The sequence below is a fragment of the Candoia aspera genome, chromosome 1 (assembly GCF_035149785.1).
Source record: "Candoia aspera isolate rCanAsp1 chromosome 1, rCanAsp1.hap2, whole genome shotgun sequence".
Taxonomy (NCBI): Eukaryota; Metazoa; Chordata; class Lepidosauria; order Squamata; family Boidae; genus Candoia; species Candoia aspera.
In genome coordinates, this window is record NC_086153.1 from 248,594,689 (window position 1) to 248,613,766 (window position 19,078).

General features: G+C 40.2%; 1 protein-coding gene and 1 non-coding gene across 3 annotated transcripts in view; both read left to right on the plus strand.

The window, feature by feature from the left end:
* The window catches only part of IPO7 (importin 7), a 55,821-nt gene that overhangs the window by 24,120 nt on the left and 12,623 nt on the right, over positions 1–19,078 (plus strand). For both annotated transcript variants that reach the window (XM_063289447.1, XM_063289448.1), the window contains exons 10-19: positions 573–672; positions 2,074–2,150; positions 2,872–2,988; positions 4,461–4,550; positions 7,876–8,041; positions 9,752–9,912; positions 10,541–10,669; positions 14,454–14,520; positions 14,616–14,741; positions 14,896–14,993. In XM_063289447.1, coding sequence (XP_063145517.1) covers positions 573–672; positions 2,074–2,150; positions 2,872–2,988; positions 4,461–4,550; positions 7,876–8,041; positions 9,752–9,912; positions 10,541–10,669; positions 14,454–14,520; positions 14,616–14,741; positions 14,896–14,993 — 1,131 coding nt within the window. The remainder of the gene's footprint in view (positions 1–572; positions 673–2,073; positions 2,151–2,871; positions 2,989–4,460; positions 4,551–7,875; positions 8,042–9,751; positions 9,913–10,540; positions 10,670–14,453; positions 14,521–14,615; positions 14,742–14,895; positions 14,994–19,078) is intronic.
* On the plus strand, positions 18,103–18,283 carry LOC134488682 (small nucleolar RNA SNORA23). The gene has a single exon (XR_010067001.1). It is a non-coding gene; the product is annotated as a small nucleolar RNA SNORA23 (small nucleolar RNA).

The following is a 19,078-nucleotide window of genomic DNA, read 5'->3' on the forward strand; positions in this document are numbered from 1 at the left end:
TACATAAAATGTATTTATGTGGCTTTTTCTGGGACTCTGTGCTTTGATGTTACTTTAATCACACCTAAATTAATTTTACATATAGTTAAACTAAGCTTCTCTGGAAAGTGATCAGTTACTTTATCGGAATTGTATAAATTATTGCCCATGAAATTAATGTTCAGGAGGTGGTAGCACCTAACAGACCATAACTAATCTTGAAAGCTAGGAAGCAGATTTAACTGGTTAGTACTTCAGTGGGGGAACCACCTCAGAATTCCTGGGCTGTTGGCTTGATTAGGAAGACGAAAAATATCCTGGGACAAAGGAGTGGCAAACCTCTTATGTAATTCCTTCAAGAAAACTGATGGATGCGGTCAGCAGAGTCAAGCTTGAGTCAAAGCTGTGTTTAATTTTACTATTCAGTTCTATAAAGAGATACGCAACAATATCAAATTTGGTTTAAGTAGCATTTTTTATTAATTTGATTATATTATTGACATTTCTAAATTTGTTTGATATTGGAAGCCTCCCCCCCCCTTTTTAAAAAATATTTAGAGCAGCCTATAAAAACAAGTAATTCTTATTTGCAGGGAATTATCCAAGATGTTATCTTCCCATTGATGTGCTATACAGATGCTGATGAAGAGCTGTGGCAGGAAGATCCTTACGAATATATACGTATGAAGTTTGGTAAGTAATTCAGAATTGACTATATTTGCAGACAGCTCTTTCAGCTCAGCAGTGTTAGGTTCACAAATCACAATATGTTTTAGTGCGGCTTGTTTGGTTTTTAGGTTAGTGTGACAGATAGGTTCAGTCATTGTAGTTTCTAAGCCATGGTTATGGCTCATTACTTCAACTATTGTGGGTTTTAAACCATGGTTTATATTATATTGTGATGTACTTAGCAAACATTTTATCCCAGTTGTGCCAGTCAGTGCTCAGCATAATATAGGAAACAGATCAAGATCACAGTAAAAAGAAAATGTTAGGTATGTTATAGAAATATTATAAAACCTATCCTCACTATATAGATTTACCAGAACTAGTTGTGGCATCTTACATGAGTCTTGCAAAATGTAACAGGACAAGTACGGTATGACCTTTGTTCCATTAAATAAAGTTCCAGTACTTTTACAAGCTTCAGTTGGTAACAGTTCACTCTATCCAGAGCCAACAGTGACTCCTCGTCCCTGGCTCTTTGAGAAGCTTCTTCTATGTAATTCTTATGCTACAATAAAGCTATTTTGGATAGCTTTTTTCAGAAAGCTATTTTGTGCCAGACTCTGTATCCATCTTGCTTTACACTGACTAGCAGCTGCTCTCCAGGGTCTTTCCCGCCATCTGATCCTTTTAGCTGGAGATGCTGGGATCTTCTGCATACAAAGAATAAATGGCCCCTCTCTCTTAACACTTTGCCCATCTGTTACAGTCACTGAATCCTTGAACTTATCCAAAATGCAACATCAACAATCCAATTATATGTAGGAGAATCCCACTGTACTCAGTGGAGTTTACTGCATGGAATTCTGCATAGGACAGAAGCCTTAGGTTTATAAAATGCTTCAGGGTCAATTTTGTATTTCCTTTTTCCAGCTCAGGTCTATTCTGTGCACTTACTGACTTTTGGAATTTTCTAAAATGATGTTGACTTGCCAGAGAACAAAATTTATGTGGCTTTCTCAGCGTGACCCATGAAGATGTTTAAAAAAAAAAAAAATTCCCCCCACAAATCTCTGAAATTTCAGTTGGCATGAAATAATATAATATGTTCTGGTGGATCTTAATAAATATATTTTAGATGATTTTGTTGTTGAAATAATATTAATATGCTGCATGTTGATTATTACTATTTCTAAAATCATAAACATGTTACCCATTTTGCAGCTTTGAGAGATTTATATTCATAGATTCTCCAAACATGCAGAAGTTCCAACTTGTTTATATTAAAAATGCTTTATTGAAGTTCAGAATGGGAATTTCTAGTGATAGGAGATTACAGAATCCTTTATGTCTGAATTCACCTTTTGTTTTGCATTAATTCCTGTATGTTTCAAAGGGCAAATAATATAGATTGTTATCTTTTAATAGATGTGTTTGAAGACTTCATTTCCCCCACAACCGCTGCACAAACATTGTTGTTTACAGCATGTGGTAAAAGGAAAGAGGTATGTTCTGTAAAGATTACCTTAAATCCAAAACATTAGTTATTTTTTATCTGCTATGTAGACCATTGGATACTTTATTTGTAAAGCTGCTGGTAGATGGTTTTGAAGAGGTATCTCTTGGGAGCATTATGGGCTTTTCCAAGTAGCACATTCAGCTACTTTCCATAGAAACCATGTGTGACAAGCAAGGTTTCCAGTCTGCATGCTTGCCCTGCATTAATTACGGTCAGAATATGGTACACTAGTGAAAGAGTTCAGTTTTGCTGACTGCCTCTCGCCACCTCCCCATCGCTGAAGTCTCAGTTGGTTCACATCAGATGCAGTGGTCTGTTGTGACCCTGGCATTTATATCACATATCAGGTTCTGGCTCCAGACATGATGGGGTTAGATCTGTATTCAATATTTCTGCAGCTTTGAAAAAAATCAGAATGTGTCTAAGGATTTTAGATTTTTCTAGTTAATAATTAGCTCCTGTAATCAATAATATTGTATCTTTTCACTTCAACTGAATCTCCCAAAGACAGTGTTAATGTTATTGAATGTAAAAGCTTGGGGTCTTTATTACATCTATTTTCATACATCGTATTTAGAAAAATTAAACATAGGCAGATAATATCTAGGCATTAGGAGTTATTCAGATCAGAATATTGACTGAATCTTTTGATTGATTGAAATAGTTTAATAAAATGTATCTGGGTATTTATTTAACCCTCATACTAGGTCCTGCAAAAAACAATGGGCTTTTGTTACCAGATTCTCACAGAGCCAAATGCAGATCCTCGTAAAAAAGATGGAGCATTGCATATGATTGGTTCTTTGGCTGAAATACTTCTGAAAGTAAGTGGAAATTTTGTTGACCCTTTAAATGTCTTAACACTTTTCTAGCAACATTTATTTTTTACTAGTTATTTGTTAATATATTTGCACATCAGTTCCCGTAAATTATTATGTATTTACAGTTAGTCCTTGACTTACGACCACAATTGGGACCGGAATTTCTGTCGCTAAGCGATGCAATCATTAGGCAAAACATCACGTGACTGCACTGCTCAGGGACAGCAGTTCCAGTAGTCCCAGTTGTGGTTATTAGGCCAGGACAGCGCCATTGTTAGGCCGGGACCTCACACTTCTCCTGCCCTGCCATGCTCACCTTTGTTTCAACTCTCCCAACCCACCTGTCTCCATCTCTGCCCTTTTGGCCACCCTGCACTCTCTGATGCCTGCAGCTGACCTTCGATGTTGTCTTCCTCCTGCTGCTGGCCCAGAATCTAGCCGCTGGGCAAGGGTGCAGCCCTGGGAGGTGCGCATTGAGCATGGCAGGGTGGTGGAGCCTTGTCTGCTGAAGGGAGCTTGCCAGGCCTAGCTAGGGAGGAGGCAGGAGGATGGCAAGGTGAGGTGTTCTCCCTTGCTGGGCAGCTCCCTGGGTGAAGGTGGAGGCTGTGTGGGAGGCACTGTTTGGGGTGGCAGCAGAACTGGAAGAAGCAGAGGGACACGGGCTTCCTGGAGGCAGAGCACGCACTCTGCAACTTGTAAGTGCTCCTGGAAAACCTGGCCAGGGAGGAGGCAGCAGGACGGTGAGGAGTGTCGATTTCTGTCACTGGGCAGAAAGGTTTATGTTACTTTCCTTCCTCCAAAGGCAAGCAGGAAAGAAGTCACATCCAGTACTATCTCCTCCTCTTACCAAATTCTCTAATTTTTGCAGAGGATTTGGAGAAAGTGGTCTTTGTTCACTTTACATGGATCATTGTGATAGTGGGAGACAGGTAGATGCTGCAATTTAGGTACTCCAGTGTTCCAAAGCCTGGCACAATAACAGAACAACCAAACCCCCACCTCTAAGTTGATATGAAGACAGAAGGGTTGGCAATGGCTAAGATGTTTGCCTCCCTGAAAATGATAGGGGAAGGCTTGTACCTAACTAAGCAACTGCACTTCCCCAACACAACCACATGATGAATGAGAGCATATTTTCTTATTCATAATTAATCTTATGAAATGGACCTTGTAAAATACACATAAACTAATGGTGTTAGTGTGCTAAATGCACTATATTATCTGGCTTGGATTTGTACCATTTAAACTGTCTTTGCTTTATTTTGATAATTCTGTTATTTGGTATCTGGGATTTACTGATAATTCTGGTATTTTGTATCTGGGTTTTTGCAAGTCAGTTTATTAACTTTATCTTAGCAACTATTTAGCCCAGTTAGCAATGTTAATAGGATGGGGAAATAAATATCTTTCTGAGAAGTGAGTTATATATGTAAAACAAAAGGACTGATCTACTTTCTGGGAAAATGTTTCAACAGAAAAAGATATACAAAGATCAGATGGAGTACATGCTGCAGAATCATGTGTTTCCTCTGTTCAGTAGTGAGCTGGGCTACATGAGAGCAAGGGTAAGTGCAAAGTTAGATCCAGCTTTCTGGAAGTTGTAGAATGTAAAGGATCACAAATTTCACTTAGTCTTTTTAGAAAATGTGCAGTGTGAAGTGATGGAAATATATGACTGGTGAGCAGTTTGATAATGTATTTATTACATACATCTGTATCCTATCACATTCAGGGATCATATATATCATAAAATCATACTATAAAATACAGTGTACAACATCTTGCAATTATAATATACCAACTCCTTCCTCCAAAACAATTGCCTTCAATTGAGTAGTGCTCTCTACCCTGAAAGTTCTCTAAAAAACATTATCTTCACAGCTTTCCAGAGTGTGTGTGTGTGTGTGTGTGTGCACGCGCCTGAGAAGAACTGCTTACAGGCTCTGTCCACTGAACATCAAGTAGGGAATCTATGGCGTGTCTCCCGACCATAATGTGGGCAGATTTTATCTGGAGCAGATAATCCTGCAGCTAAGGTAATTGGCTTGGTCAGTGTTGGAATTATAGGTAGTCCTCAGGTTTCAACCCTAATTGGGACCGGAATGTCCATTCCTAAGTGAAGTGGTCATTAACTGAAATATCATGTGACCGCACTGCTTAGTGATGGCAGTTCCAGCAGTCCCAGTTGCAGTCGTTAAGTGAGGACTGCGCAGCCTTTAGATGAGGACCTCCCGTGACCGTGACTTGCGACCTTCTGCCAGCTTCCCCGTTGACTTTGCTTGTTGGAAGCTGGATGGGAAGGTCGCAAATGGCGATCATGTCTCCTGTTTCCCAACAGCTCCCACCCCCAATCCAGGCCGTTCCCAGCTTGGTCCCTCCCAGCCCCAAGCCTCGATTCTTCCAAGGCAAGAGCGATTCAGAGGACACTGAGCCAGAAGAGGCCAACTTGCTTCTTCTGCTTTGTGTGAATGGCCTCTGCTTCAACTCCCCCCCACCTATCTCCTTCCCATCTCTGCCCTTTTGGCCGCTCTGCACAGCATGGCCAAGATGAAGAGGCTGCTGTATTCTGCTACCACCGCCTGGGGGAATTGAAGTGGAGGCAGTTCACGCAGGGCAGGAGAATGTGACCGCGGGATGCTGTGACAGTCGTAAATGTGGGCCAGTTGCCAAGCACCCAAATTTTGATTACATGACATCAGGGACACTGCGACAGTCGTAAGTGTGAGGACTGGTCGTAAGTCCATTTTCAGGGCCGTCTTAAGTTTGAGTGGTCGCTGAATGAATGGTCATCAGCTGAGGACTACCTAAGTCACTAAACCTCAACAATGTACAGGTAGTCCTTGATTTATTATCACAACTGGGACCAGAATTTGTCACTAAATGCGGTTGTAAAGCGCAGTGGCAATCCCAGCACTCCCTGTTGCTGTTGTTAACTGAATTCCACTGGTCATTAGCTAAGGACGCACCCCAGTCCAAGACATTCCCGGCTTGGTCCCTCCCAGCCTTGGTGAGGTAAGGGACTTCCTTCTCTTCAACTCCCCCCACCTGCCTATCACCCTCCCCTGTCTCTGCCCTTTTGGCCGCCCTGCACCCTGCCTTGCGGAGCAGCAAGCAGCCCCACAACTGCATGGCTCTGGGGCTGCTTGCCATGCTGTAGCTCGGGCTTCTTGGTATGCTATGGCTCTGGGGCTGCAAGAAGCCCCTGAGCCCCAGCAGTGCAGCACGAAGCCACTGCCCGGCAGTGCAGTGCAAAACCTCAGCCACCCCAGCTGCCCTTGCTGCCTTGCACTCTGAGACTGCTGCTGCCTTGCACTCTGCCACCCCAGCTGACCTTTGCTGTTTTCTTGCTCCCGCTGATGATGAGTCATGCCCACCCTGGCCCTTCGCAAGGCAGCTGCTGGCCATGTGAGGCCATCTTCCCCAGGTCTCACAAGGAAGCCGCCCTGCATGACCTTGGGAAGAAAGCTTCGTGCCTCGCAAAGGGCCAGGCTGGGCATGCTTGGTCAGCAATGAGGAGCAAGAAGATGGCGAAGGTCACCTTGGGCAGCAGGGGCCGTGGAGTGCAGGGGGCCAAAAGGTCATAGATGGGGGGAGTTGAAGTGCCCCTGCGGTCTAAGTGTGGGCGGGCTGCCAAGCGCCCAAATTTTGTTCATATGACTGCAGGGGCGCTGCAATGGCTGTAACTTTGGGGGCCAGTTGTAAATCCCATTGTTCAGCACCTCCATAACTTTGAACAGTCACTGATCGGATGGTTGTAAGCTGAGGACTACCTATAGCTATAATTTTCCAAATTGACTTCAAAGGCAGCTGGATGTAGGGTGAATTGCAATAATCTTAAGTGCAAGATTATAAGGGTATGACTTACTCTTGCTAAAGCCTCTTGGTCCAGAAGTACAGTTTTGAGTCCCATAATATCCCATAGGCAGCTGGCATTGTGTAATAGTTAAGGGCTAGGTTTGGGGAGATGAAGGTTCAAGTTCATTCCAGCCATGGAAGCTTACTGGCTAACTTTAGCCAGCCACTCACTCTCAATTCAGCCTTATGGGGTGGTTCTGGGGATAAATTGAAGAAAAGGTGAGATACGTATTTGGATGGATGGATGGATGGATGGATGGATGGATGGACGGACGGATGGATGATTGGTTCTTAAGTTACAGATGCTGCTTTCAAGGGAAAACAGCAAATGTAGCAGTAGTGTGCCTGTTCTGTCTCCAGGTGACCTGTAATTCAGAATAACCTTGTTTTCCTATTAATTTCAGAAGTTTTAATAACATTTTCTGTAACAAGGTTCAGTAAGCTGTATTTATACAGCAAACGTAAAGAATATTTTGATGTCACCTGAAAGAAGAATAATTTTATCTCCTATAAGGATTGTATAACAGAAATTTGAGTAACAAGCAAGTTAGTATATAAGTTGCATACTGTATCTTTTTGCTCCTGTAAAATCAGATTAATAATGAAATGTTGTAAAAAGTGAGACAGCTCTTCATGCAGTTAATACTACTATAAAGTACATTGTTGAGTTTTTTTAGTGACTTATCATAAAGCTGATCATGTGACCCTACCCCCTACTTTAAAAAATAAATGGGTTAAAGTGGCTGTGATTAGCAGCATGGTGCATTTGCATTCTGCATTTCTGTCTCATGTACAATCTGCAGCCTAAGCATAGGTAGCAATTGTAGTACTGATCCTGGCTGTCAAAAGACAAGTTTATCATTAACTAACCTCCAAATTCTCAAAGAAGCCTGTGGAAAGGGAAATGAACAAAATCTTCCATGTGGTTCAAGTATTGTATTTTTGCAGCTTTGACATTATTGCATGTATGTAGAAGTATATAGAATAATATGTCTGTTAACCATAGTTAAATGTGTTTAATTCTTACCAACTTAGGCTTGCTGGGTTCTCCATTATTTTTGTGAAGTTAAATTTAAAAGTGACCAGAACCTTCAGACAGCATTGGAGTTAACAAGAAGATGCTTGATTGATGATAGAGAAATGCCTGTTAAAGTGGAAGCTGCCATTGCACTGCAAGTTTTGATCAGTAATCAGGAGAGAGGTACTTTTTCCTGCATTGACTTTGTCAAAGAAGCTTAGAACCAGGAAATAAAAACAATTGTGAAATAATTCCTGTGCTCAAAACTTTATTGCATGTAGTTATTTAAACAAGGAGTGAAGAATAGCCAGTGGTGATAAAGCAATATAGAAGCAATCAATTTTAATCAGCAAGATTTATTTCTCTGTTGATGTCTTATTATATAAATGCAAGTCACCACTTTACAATAAATTATTAAAAGAAAATTATACTCTTGTCTATTTGCAGTTAGAACAAGCCAAATTCTTAACTAGTTTTTTTTTTTCATTTTTGGGGGGGAAAGATACACTCAAAGGCTGTCCATATCCATATCCATCAAATTCAGTTCCTATTCAGATTTTTTCCACAAATATTTCTTGTAGTTTGCAAAATATGAATAAATAAATATAAAATCATATATTATAGATATCATCTCTGAAGCTACTATTGTAGACATTCATGCAAGTGCAGCAAAGCCTGTCACAGAATTCTTTGGGTCTGCTTGATTAGCTGATTAGCTAGTTTTTTCTGCTTTTTTTTTCAGAGGCTTATATGGAGAAGGGCGGGGGGAATGATAAATCATTGGAAAAATAAGTGTGCAATTTATTCCAGGGGTTTCAAAATGCGATCATCATGAAGGCTGTATCTTCCCTAGTTATTAACCCAAGGGCTGCAACAGTAAAGTCTTTTTTATTGATAAGAGTTTGTGAACTCTTGTGATACACATCAGAATGAGTGCTGCATAGAATATATAACTGCATCTCTTTCTGTATATTTTCAGTGCTGTCGCTAGTGTTGTCTCATTAATAACAAGTTGCATGAGGAGGCAGCCTCTGTCTCTCTGAACAACAGTGCTAAAATCAGCTGAGCACCTACCGAAGGCACAATACTGGTGGAACTTGCTTGTTCTCCCACAGCATGTGAGGGCGGAGTATGATTATAGCCATGCATGTGCAGTAATCAACCTGAGCAGCTATGGTGATGACTATGCAGTGATGAAGAGCGGGGTCTGTTGACATTGGAGCCAAGTGTATGGTGGAGGGCTGTTGAGTGGAGAGGAGCTGGCAGCAGCAAACGTGCCTCACCTTCCCCCTACCAGGCTGGTGGCCTGTACAGTACTGGAATCATAGATCCTGCCACTGCCTCCCATAGTTAGGGCCAGGACTGGAACTTGCTGTTCCTGGCACTGTGGCACCTCCTTGCTCCAGCAAGAAACATGGCTGGTTGCCCGGGCAGAACAAATCTGAGGGGGAGTTGCACTCTTATCACTGCATCAACATGCCATCACCACCAGGGCCTGCTGCCACTACTGCATTCCTAAAATTGCAAGTTTAGGGTCAGAAACATGACTGCATACTGAAGCAGAAAGCTGACAGGCTCTAGTTCTCATTGTGAGACCACCTCAGTGCGGAGCTAGGAGTGCAGCTGGAAGTTCTAGGTTAGACCCATGAAGTCCACTTCCTGTCAATCTAAGAAGATCAGAAGATGGTGCCCTGCTTTTAGAATTTTGCTGATTATATGTTAATAAAATACAGTCCATCGTATTCAAAATAAAGGCAGCCAGCCAAATTAATTAAATAATACTTGAAAGGGCCTTTTTCAGAGCATGGTTTTAAAAGTAAATGTAAATGCTTAAGTCATTCAGTTTTATTATTGATTATAAAAAAGCAATGTCTATTTTTGCTTGCTTTGCAGCTAAAGAATATATAACACCATTCATTAGACCGGTAATGCAGGCTCTTCTTCACATAATTAGAGAAACTGAGAATGACGATCTTACGAATGTAATTCAAAAAATGATTTGTGAATATAGTGAAGAAGTTACTCCTATAGCAGTTGAGATGACTCAGCATTTGGTAAGTCTGGTCCCAGTAGTTTTTTTTAGCGTTCCCATTGCTAGTATTTTACTCCAGATGATTCTTAGACATTTGTGTACTGTACTCATGTAGGTTCTTAGCTTCACTTTGACCTGCTTACACTGCTACTGAGGGATAGTAGTACATTTACGCTCCAGTAAACCATAATGTGCTTTGGTTATGGCTAAGTGCAGCATATGAATCCAGCAACAGGGATAATGAAAGTATCAAGAAATACCCTTGTTTTAAATACTAAAAAATAAGATGTGAATTCATTTTTCTGCTTTCAGAAAAGATCACCTAGCTTGGGGAAGAAAGATAGGTGCTTCGCTCATGGTAGTGCTCTGTTAAGTGCCTGTTTTGAATGGTTTGCAAAGACAAGCTACTTTGATAACTCCTGGTCAGCCACAGACGCAAACCCATACCAACCTTTTGATCCGCTGATCCATAAGAAAACAACATTCTTCTCTTGATTACAGCTTGCCCCACCCACACATGCATGTTTAGTTGTTCCTAATGCATATAGTCTTGGAAACACTGTCAGATTTCTTTACTCCCTGGTTCTTTACTGTCTGTTTCTCAAACTTTTTAACTGCCTCTTTTAGTTGAGATTTTTTTGTATTTTTAGGCAATGACTTTTAACCAGGTGATTCAGACAGGACCAGATGAAGAAGGCAGTGATGATAAAGCAGTAACAGCTATGGGTATCTTGAATACTATTGATACACTTCTTAGTGTAGTTGAAGATCACAAAGAGGTATGGATTTTTGTTGTTCTTTGCAATTATATCCCCCCCGTGACTTAATTACTTGGTGGACAATTAAGCAGGGGCATAAATCAATGCTTTTGTGAATTTTTTAGATACGATTCTGCATGTAGTAGTAATGAAATGAAAAAGGGTTTCAGATACTGGTATCATTTCCAATACAAGTAAAAGTGCTACTTGTACAAGAAGCTGCTGAATACCATCTGATGGCTACTTGTAGGGGGGACTTCTGTATGATGGTACCCCTGCTCTGGGGTGTTCCACTTGAAATTTGGGAGGCACCTATTATATCTTTTAGGCACCTGTCTAAAACCTGCCTATTTAAGCAGGCCTTCCCAGTATGAATGTTGAAAGAAAATACTTTTCCCCTCCCCATCTTTTTTAATAAACTGTCCTAACAGTCAGGAACCATGCTGAGATGAGGAATAAGTCTCTAGTGTTTATTACTGCTACATTAGACAGAAAATCCTAACAAACTGAAGAAGCGTGGGAAAAACCCAGACAGATAAACCCCAAAAGTTCAGGCGGGTCTGATCTGTGTGTCTCTGAATGGCTGCTCAACTCCTCACTACTACGCATGGGTTTTCCCCCTTGGATAGAGGCCCCCCTCCTGCTCACCATCCGTGCTCATGACATAAACATTGTGTACTACTTTAATGTGTGATTTTTTTATGTCTTCAAAATGCTTCAAATTAGGAAGGAGTACAAGCATATATTAAATAAATAATAAAACATTATTCACCAACCATTGAGAATTGATACAAATGTCTGTGCCTTCCTGCTGGATCAGAACTGATTCATCTGATGTTCTTTCTTCCATGGTAGCCTATCTGTGTTTCTAGGTATCCTCCAAGATAACTATGAAGGCAGTAGCCTTCTGCTGTTATATGCAACGCGTCTGATATTCAGAGATATCCTGCTTTTGCACTGAATAACACATTTATCTATCATAGTTATTAGCCACTGATTGATTAGTCTTTGAATTCTTAAAACTACAGTGTGATCAGTTTTCAGGATATTCCAGAGATAACTTTACTATTGCCTTCTTTGTCCTATTCGCAGGCTTCCTAGGGATATTTAGTTAACTAGTTAGTTAACCTGTGAGAAGTAGGATGCTGGACCTTTAGCCTAATCCATGTTCTTATTTATGTGTTTTATTTATTCATTCATTATATTTATAATATACCATTGAATGGAACCAATTCACTGCAATTTATTGTACAAATAAAATAAAAATACAGTAAAATGCTATTCATAAATTTGTATGAAGCTACATTGAATTGGGAGCATTAATTCATAAAATGCATAAGCTATACAAATCCTTTTTTACTTAGTTGATCTTATGGGAGTGCTTCATAGTTGGCTTGAGTTCTTATTGGTTTATTATTTATCTGTTTGCAAACTCTCTTGCTTTGACTAGTATTATTTATGAAACTAAATAACTAAATAGCATCTTTCTGGTGTTTTTTGAGAGGGGAAGGTATTACATGTGTTTTTTTGAACTGCAAGAATGATCTGATAATTACTATGCTTCATGGCATGTTTTTTGAAATAGTTATAGTCTGTAAGAGGAAATATTCTTTTATCCAGTGCCCTCTTGAACTGAAAACTGGTTAGGGTGGGAGTGAGATTCCTAGGTATGTCTCTCAAAGTCTCAAGTGTCACATTGCCTCCCTTACCTTATAGCTTCCTTTCTTAGAGGAGCATTTTTTTAAAAAAAAGTTGCATATTATTTGACTCAGTTCAGCAACTGGTTATACTTACTTTATTTTTTATTTACTTATAAAAGTTATAGGCTGTCTGACTCCCAATGATACTGGGTAGCATACAACTAAAAAGTTTTTTTTTAATTACAAAGGGCAAAAACAAATCTTGAGCGGCTCCAAAAACATTTAACCAAAAGAGAAGGAAAAAAACACCATCCAGCATGGTCTCAACCTTCTGGAATAGCCCCAAAGCCTGGGGGAATAGCCAGATCTTTAATATCTTTTGGAACATCGTCAGAGTGGCAGCCATTTGGATCTCTGGGGGATTCTCATTCCAGAGGGCAAGTGCCATGTCAGAGAAGACACAGTTTCTGGGTTCCACAAATGACACTGCTTTTCTATGGGACCTGAAACATGCCTACTTCATCTCATCTGATTGAACAGGCAGAAGCAATCAGAGACAGATGGCATCTCAGATAGCCAGGTTTTATAGGTGATAAACAGCACCTTGAATTGCACCCAGAAGCCAACTTGTAACCAGTGCAGCTTGTGGAGCAGTGGGGTCACTTGGGCATAACAAGGCACGCCCATCACTGCCTGTGCTACTGCATTCTGGACCAACTGTAGCTTCCAAGTGCTCTTTAAGGACAACTCCTTGTACATATGTTACACTTACCAATTTGTGAGGTGACTAAGGTGTGAGTAACTGTCTGAAGGGCATTGTGTCTAGATGAGGGTGCAACTGGCATACTAGATGTACTTGTCCAAAGGCCTTCTTGGTTGCAGCTGCCACCTGCTCTTCTGACAGGAACTGTGAGTCCAAGATGACCTAGGACATTTAATTATACATTAAATGTGGTATAAAATGCAGAAGAGTCAAAACTTTCCTGCTAGATTTCTGTTTCATAACCACTTTTTAATCTTTTCATTTTAAAAAGGGGGGTCCTGTACAAGGAGATTAGGGGAGCTTTGTGGCCCCAAAACTATTTAGCCCTATGTGATAATATAGCTATAAAATATACATTTTAGCAAGTGTGAATACAACTATCATTAGTGGACTTTAAACATCAGTGGATTGGTGAAATTTTACTCCAGCTATTCTAATTCCTAAGGGCAGCTCAGCTATAAACAAAATGCATAAACTCATATAAAGACATCAGATGACAGCCAATAATCATTCAGATTTCAATAGCATATTAATCAAAATGTTACTTGAGTAGAAATTAATTAGTGTTTTACAAAATTCAAATGAAAATCCTGTGATTTTCATCATATACTGTGACTGAACTATTAACAGGTAGAATACATTTTGACTTGACTGTAGGCCATGTTGACTAGGATCAAGCGGGGACACCCAGTATTAAATTTTATTACACCTCATTGCAGTGATTTAAATATTTATTTATTTCGTATGGCATAGCAGAATGCAGCATTGTTGCATAAAAATCACAAAAATATAAAAGTGTATAAAATATAGGACATTGGGACAATAAATTAATGGCAGTGATGAACAGCTGCTTCATAGCTATGTATCCTGATACAAAGGCAATGGCTAGATAACAAGTTGATGAGCATAGTTCTTTATCTTGCAACCATTTACTAAAAGCTTTTTCATTTCATTAGAACTTAAAATGTATTAGGTCTTCCTTCTGTTTTAATACATGAAAACAGATAATTTTGTTGTATACCAGTTGTATTGTTTAATGTATTGCTGTTAATGGCGTACTCTTACAGTTTTTGCTTTGTAATTTTATTACTTTTATTATTTTATTTTATTGTATCCTGCTTTTGGATTCCTCTTAACGAAAAGTGGGCTAATTTTTTTGAGGAATAAAATAGCTTCTGACAAACTCTAGCTGGACTGGAAAAAAATGAAACTAGAAAGACAAAGCAAACTAAAAATGACATTTTGAAAAGATGCAAAAATTTATAGGTGCCATGTAAGGAAGGGGGAAGGAATGAGTTTGGATCATGTCCTACATACTGTTTGAATTTCAAAATTGGTTTTTCCATTTTAAAGTAAGCAATTTTATACATACCTTGTCTTACATTTAAACATTCTGTTTCAGATTACTCAGCAGTTAGAAGGTATCTGTTTACAAGTAATTGGAACAGTTTTACAACAGCATGTTTTAGGTAATTTTTTAGTTGTATTGAATTTTATAAACACATTCAAGAGCCACTACTAATTTGATCAAGTCACACTTAATTGATACTTTGATCTGTTCCAGAATTCTATGAGGAAATCTTCTCCTTGGCTCACAGTCTGACCTGTCAACAGGTCTCTGCACAGATGTGGCAGCTTCTGCCTCTGGTCTTTGAAGTATTTCAGCAGGATGGTTTTGATTATTTTACAGGTGAATTTCTTATGCCTTGTGGAGTTCATTTTACCAAGGGAGAATTATATGAAATAAACTGAAATGTTAATGCATACCATAATTTTTCATTTTCATGAATATTTAGAGGTGAGAACGTATATAACATTAGTAGTATAATTCTTTTTACATACAGATATGATGCCACTGTTGCATAATTATGTGACTGTTGATACAGACACGCTCCTGTCTGATACAAAATACCTAGAAATGATCTACAGTATGTGTAAAAAGGTAGGTAACCCATTGCATCCTTCTCAGAATAATTTTGCATGCCCTTTTAAAACTTTGTTGTTTATTTGTTTAGTCGCTTCCGACTCTTCGTGACTTCATGGACCAGCCCACGCCAGAGCTTCCTATCGGTCGTCAACACCCCCAGCTCCCCCAGGGACAAGTCCGTTACCTCTAGAATATCATCCATCCATCTTGCCCTTGGTCGGCCCCTCTTCCTTTTGCCCTGCACTCTCCCTAGCATCAGCATCTTCTCCAGGGTGTCCTGTCTTCTCATGATGTGGCCAAAGCATTTCAGTTTTGCCTTTAATATCATTCCCTCAAGTGAGCAGTCTGGCTTTATTTCCTGGAGGATGGACTGGTTGGATCTTCTTGCAGTCCAAGGCACTCTCAGAATTTTCCTCCAACACCACAGTTCAAAAGCATCGATCTTCCTTCTCTCAGCCTTCCTTATGGTCCAGCTCTCGCAGCCATATGTTACTATGGAGAACACCATTGCTTTAACTATGCGGAACTTTGTTGTCAGTGTGATGTCTCTGCTCTTAACTATTTTATCGAGATTTGTCATTGCTCTTCTCCCAAGGATTAAGCGTCTTCTGATTTCCTGACTGCAGTCAGCACCTGCAGTAATCTTTGCACCTAGAAATACAAAGTCTTTCACTGCTTCTACATTTTCTCCCTCTATTTGCCAGTTATCAATCAAGCTGGTTGCCATAATCTTGGTTTTTTTGAGGTTTAGCTGCAAGCCAGCTTTTGCACTTTCTTCTTTCACCTTCATCATAAGGCTCCTCAGCTCCTCTTCGCTTTCAGCCATCAAAGTGGTATCATCTGCATATCTGAGATTCCAGCGATTTTAACTCCAGCCTTGGATTCCTCAAGCCCAGCATGTCGCATGATGTGTTCTGCGTACAAGGTGAATAGGTAGGGTGAGAATATACAGCCCTGCCGTACTCCTTTCCCAATCTTAAACCAGTCCGTTGTTCCGTGGTCTGTTCTTAACTGTTGCTACTTGGTAGTTATACAGATTCTTCAGGAGGCATACAAGATGACTTGGTATCCCCATACCACTAAGAGCTTGCCACAATTTGTTATGGTCCACACAGTCAAAGGCTTAAAATAGTCAATCAAACAGAAATAGGTGTTTTTCTGAAACTCCCTGGCTTTTTCCATTATCCATCGGATATTGGCAATTTGGTCCCTAGTTCCTCTGCCTTTTCTAAACCCAGCTTGTACATCTGGCAATTCTCGCTCCATGACTTGCTGAAGTCTACCTTGCAGGATCTTGAGCATTACCTTACTGGCATGTGAAATGAGTGCCACTGTTCAATAGTTTGAACATTCTTTAGTGTTTCCCTTTTTTGGTATGGGGATATAAGTTGATTTTTTCCAATCTGATGGCCATTCTTGTGTTTTCCAAATTTGCTGGCATATAGCATGCATTACCTTGACAGCATCATCTTGCAAATTTTGAACAGTTCAGCTGGGATGCCATCGTCTCCTGCTGCCTTGTTATTAGCAATGCTTCTTAAGGCCCATTCAACCTCACTCTTTGGGATGTCTGGCTCTAGCTCACTGACCACTCCGTCAAAGCTATCCCCGATATTGTTATCCTTCCTATACAGGTCTTCCGTATATTCTTGCCACCTTTTCTTGATCTCTTCTTCTTCTGTTAGGTCCTTGCCATCTTTGTTTTTGATCATACCCGTTTTTGTCTGAAATTTACCTCCGATGTTTCTAATTTTCTGGAAGAGGTCTCTTGTCCTTCCTATTCTATTGTCTTCTTCCACTTCCGTGCATTGCTCGTTTAAAAATAATTCCTTATCTCTTCTGGCTAACCTCTGGAATTTTGCATTTAATTGGGCATATCTCCCCCTATCACTGTTGCCTTTTGCTTTCCTTCTTTCCTAGGCTACTTCTAGTGTCTCAGCAGACAGCAATTTTGCCTTCTTGGTTTTCTTTCTTTGGGATGTATTTTGTTGCCGCCTCCTGAACAATGTTGCGAACTTCTGTCCAGAGCTCTTCCAGGACCCTATCTGCTAAGTCCAGTCCCTTAAATCGATTCTTCACCTCCACTGCATATTCCTGAGGAATATTAGTGAGCTCATGTCTAGCTGATCTGTGGGTCTTCCCTAATCTCTTTAGTCTGATCCTAAATTATGCAAGAAGAAGTTCATGATCTGAATTACAGTCAGCTCCGTGTCTTGTTTTTGCTGACTGTATAGATGTCCGCCACCTTTGGCGCCAAAGGATGTAGTCAATCTGATTTTGGTGTTGTCCGTCTGGTAAAGTCCATGTATAAAGCCGTCTCTTAGGTTGTTGGAAGAGAGTGTTTGCTATGCAGAGTGAGTTGTCTTGGCAAAATTCTATCAGCCTATGTCCTGCTTTGTTTTGTTCTCCCAGGCCATGCTTACCTGTAATTTCAGGTGTCATTTTACTGCCCACCTTAGCATTCCAGTTCTTCTGTGGTCCTCTTGTCCACGGTAGTAGATTTGGTGGCCATTTGATGTGAAGTGGCCCATTCCAGTCCATTTCAGTTCACTGACGCCCAAAATGTCTATCTTTAATCTTGACATCTCACCAATAACCACATCCAATTTGCCCTGGCTCATAGATCTTACATTCCAGGTTCCAATGGTGTGTTGATCCTTAGAACATCGGATTCGCCGTTCACCACCAGCACCATCGGCCGCTAGCCGTCCTTTCGGCTTTGAGCTAGCTGCATCATCACGTCTGGGGCTAGTTGAACTCATCCTCTGTTCCTCCCCAGCAGCATTTTGACCATCTTCCGACCTGGGGGTCTCATCTTCCGATGGTATACCGACCTATCTCTGGTTGTACTGATCCATTTAGTTTTCACGGCAAGAATACTGGGGTGGGTTGCCATTACCTTCCCCAGGGATCGCATTTAGTCTGACCTCTCTGTCATGACCTTCCTGTCTTGGGTGTCCCTTCACGGTTTAGCTCATGGCATCATTGAGGTGCTCAAGCTCCAGCACCACGACAAGGTAACGATCCTTTGCTGAAGTTTTTAAAACTAGGAGAAAACAATTTCCATATGGAAATTATGTGTGTTGTGATTTTAATTCCTCCTCTAAAGTAGATTTAAATGGCTGCAACCACATGTGCATAGTATATTATCTATGTCTAGTGATATAGTCCATTTGCGTTCTGCACGTAGACTATATTGCTCACATAAAATCTGCGGCCAGAGAGCAACCTGAGATCATAGTACTGGTCTAGTGATGTCGAAAGACAAGTTTATCATTGACCAGCCTCCAAACTCTCAAATATAAAGATGCAAAATGAAGTAGAATTTTGAAATTTAGCTCCATTGTTAGTCTGTTGTTAACTGCTGCATGGCTATATTTGCTTCAGTGGTAACTTCAGCTTTGGTGTCAATAACGTTAGCAGAGCTAAATGTTAGGAATGTCTTTTGGAAATTTGGGTTTTCCAAAGTATGATGGACACGTCCTTTGTTTTAAACAAGATTGAATCTGAGTTCTCATGTATACATTGTCTTTTGTTTCTTTTGGTGATTATTGCTATTAAAATGAACCATCTCTCTTATGGTTTGATTGGAGATTTCTTACAGAGAAACTTGTTTCTATACAGAAGGATTTTCAGTCTGGAGCGAAATTCCAGCAAGATAGATTAATTCAGTTTTCTTTTCTGCCTTCCCTATTCCTTTTAGTATACGTAGTATATGCATCTGGATTTGGAAATGTATCTTTATCTTCCCAAATAGCTTACTTTGAATTTTCAATATTTCTGCATAAATATGACATAAAATGTGATCAGTTCTCCACAGAAGTCCTAAAATTAGATAAAGAGTACCCAATTAAACAAATGAGTCAAAAATTATACTCGTTCATTTATTTATTGAGGAAAATGATCCAAAGCTATATATTGGTGTGTGGCAAAAGTATGTGAACCTCTGCTTTCAGTAACCGGTGTGGCCACCTTGTGTAGCAATAGCTGCAACAAAGCATTGATAACTGTTGATCAGTCCTGCACATAGGCTTGGAGGAATTGTAGCCCATTCCTCCTTACAGAACAGCATCAACTCAGGGATATTGGTGAGCTTCCTT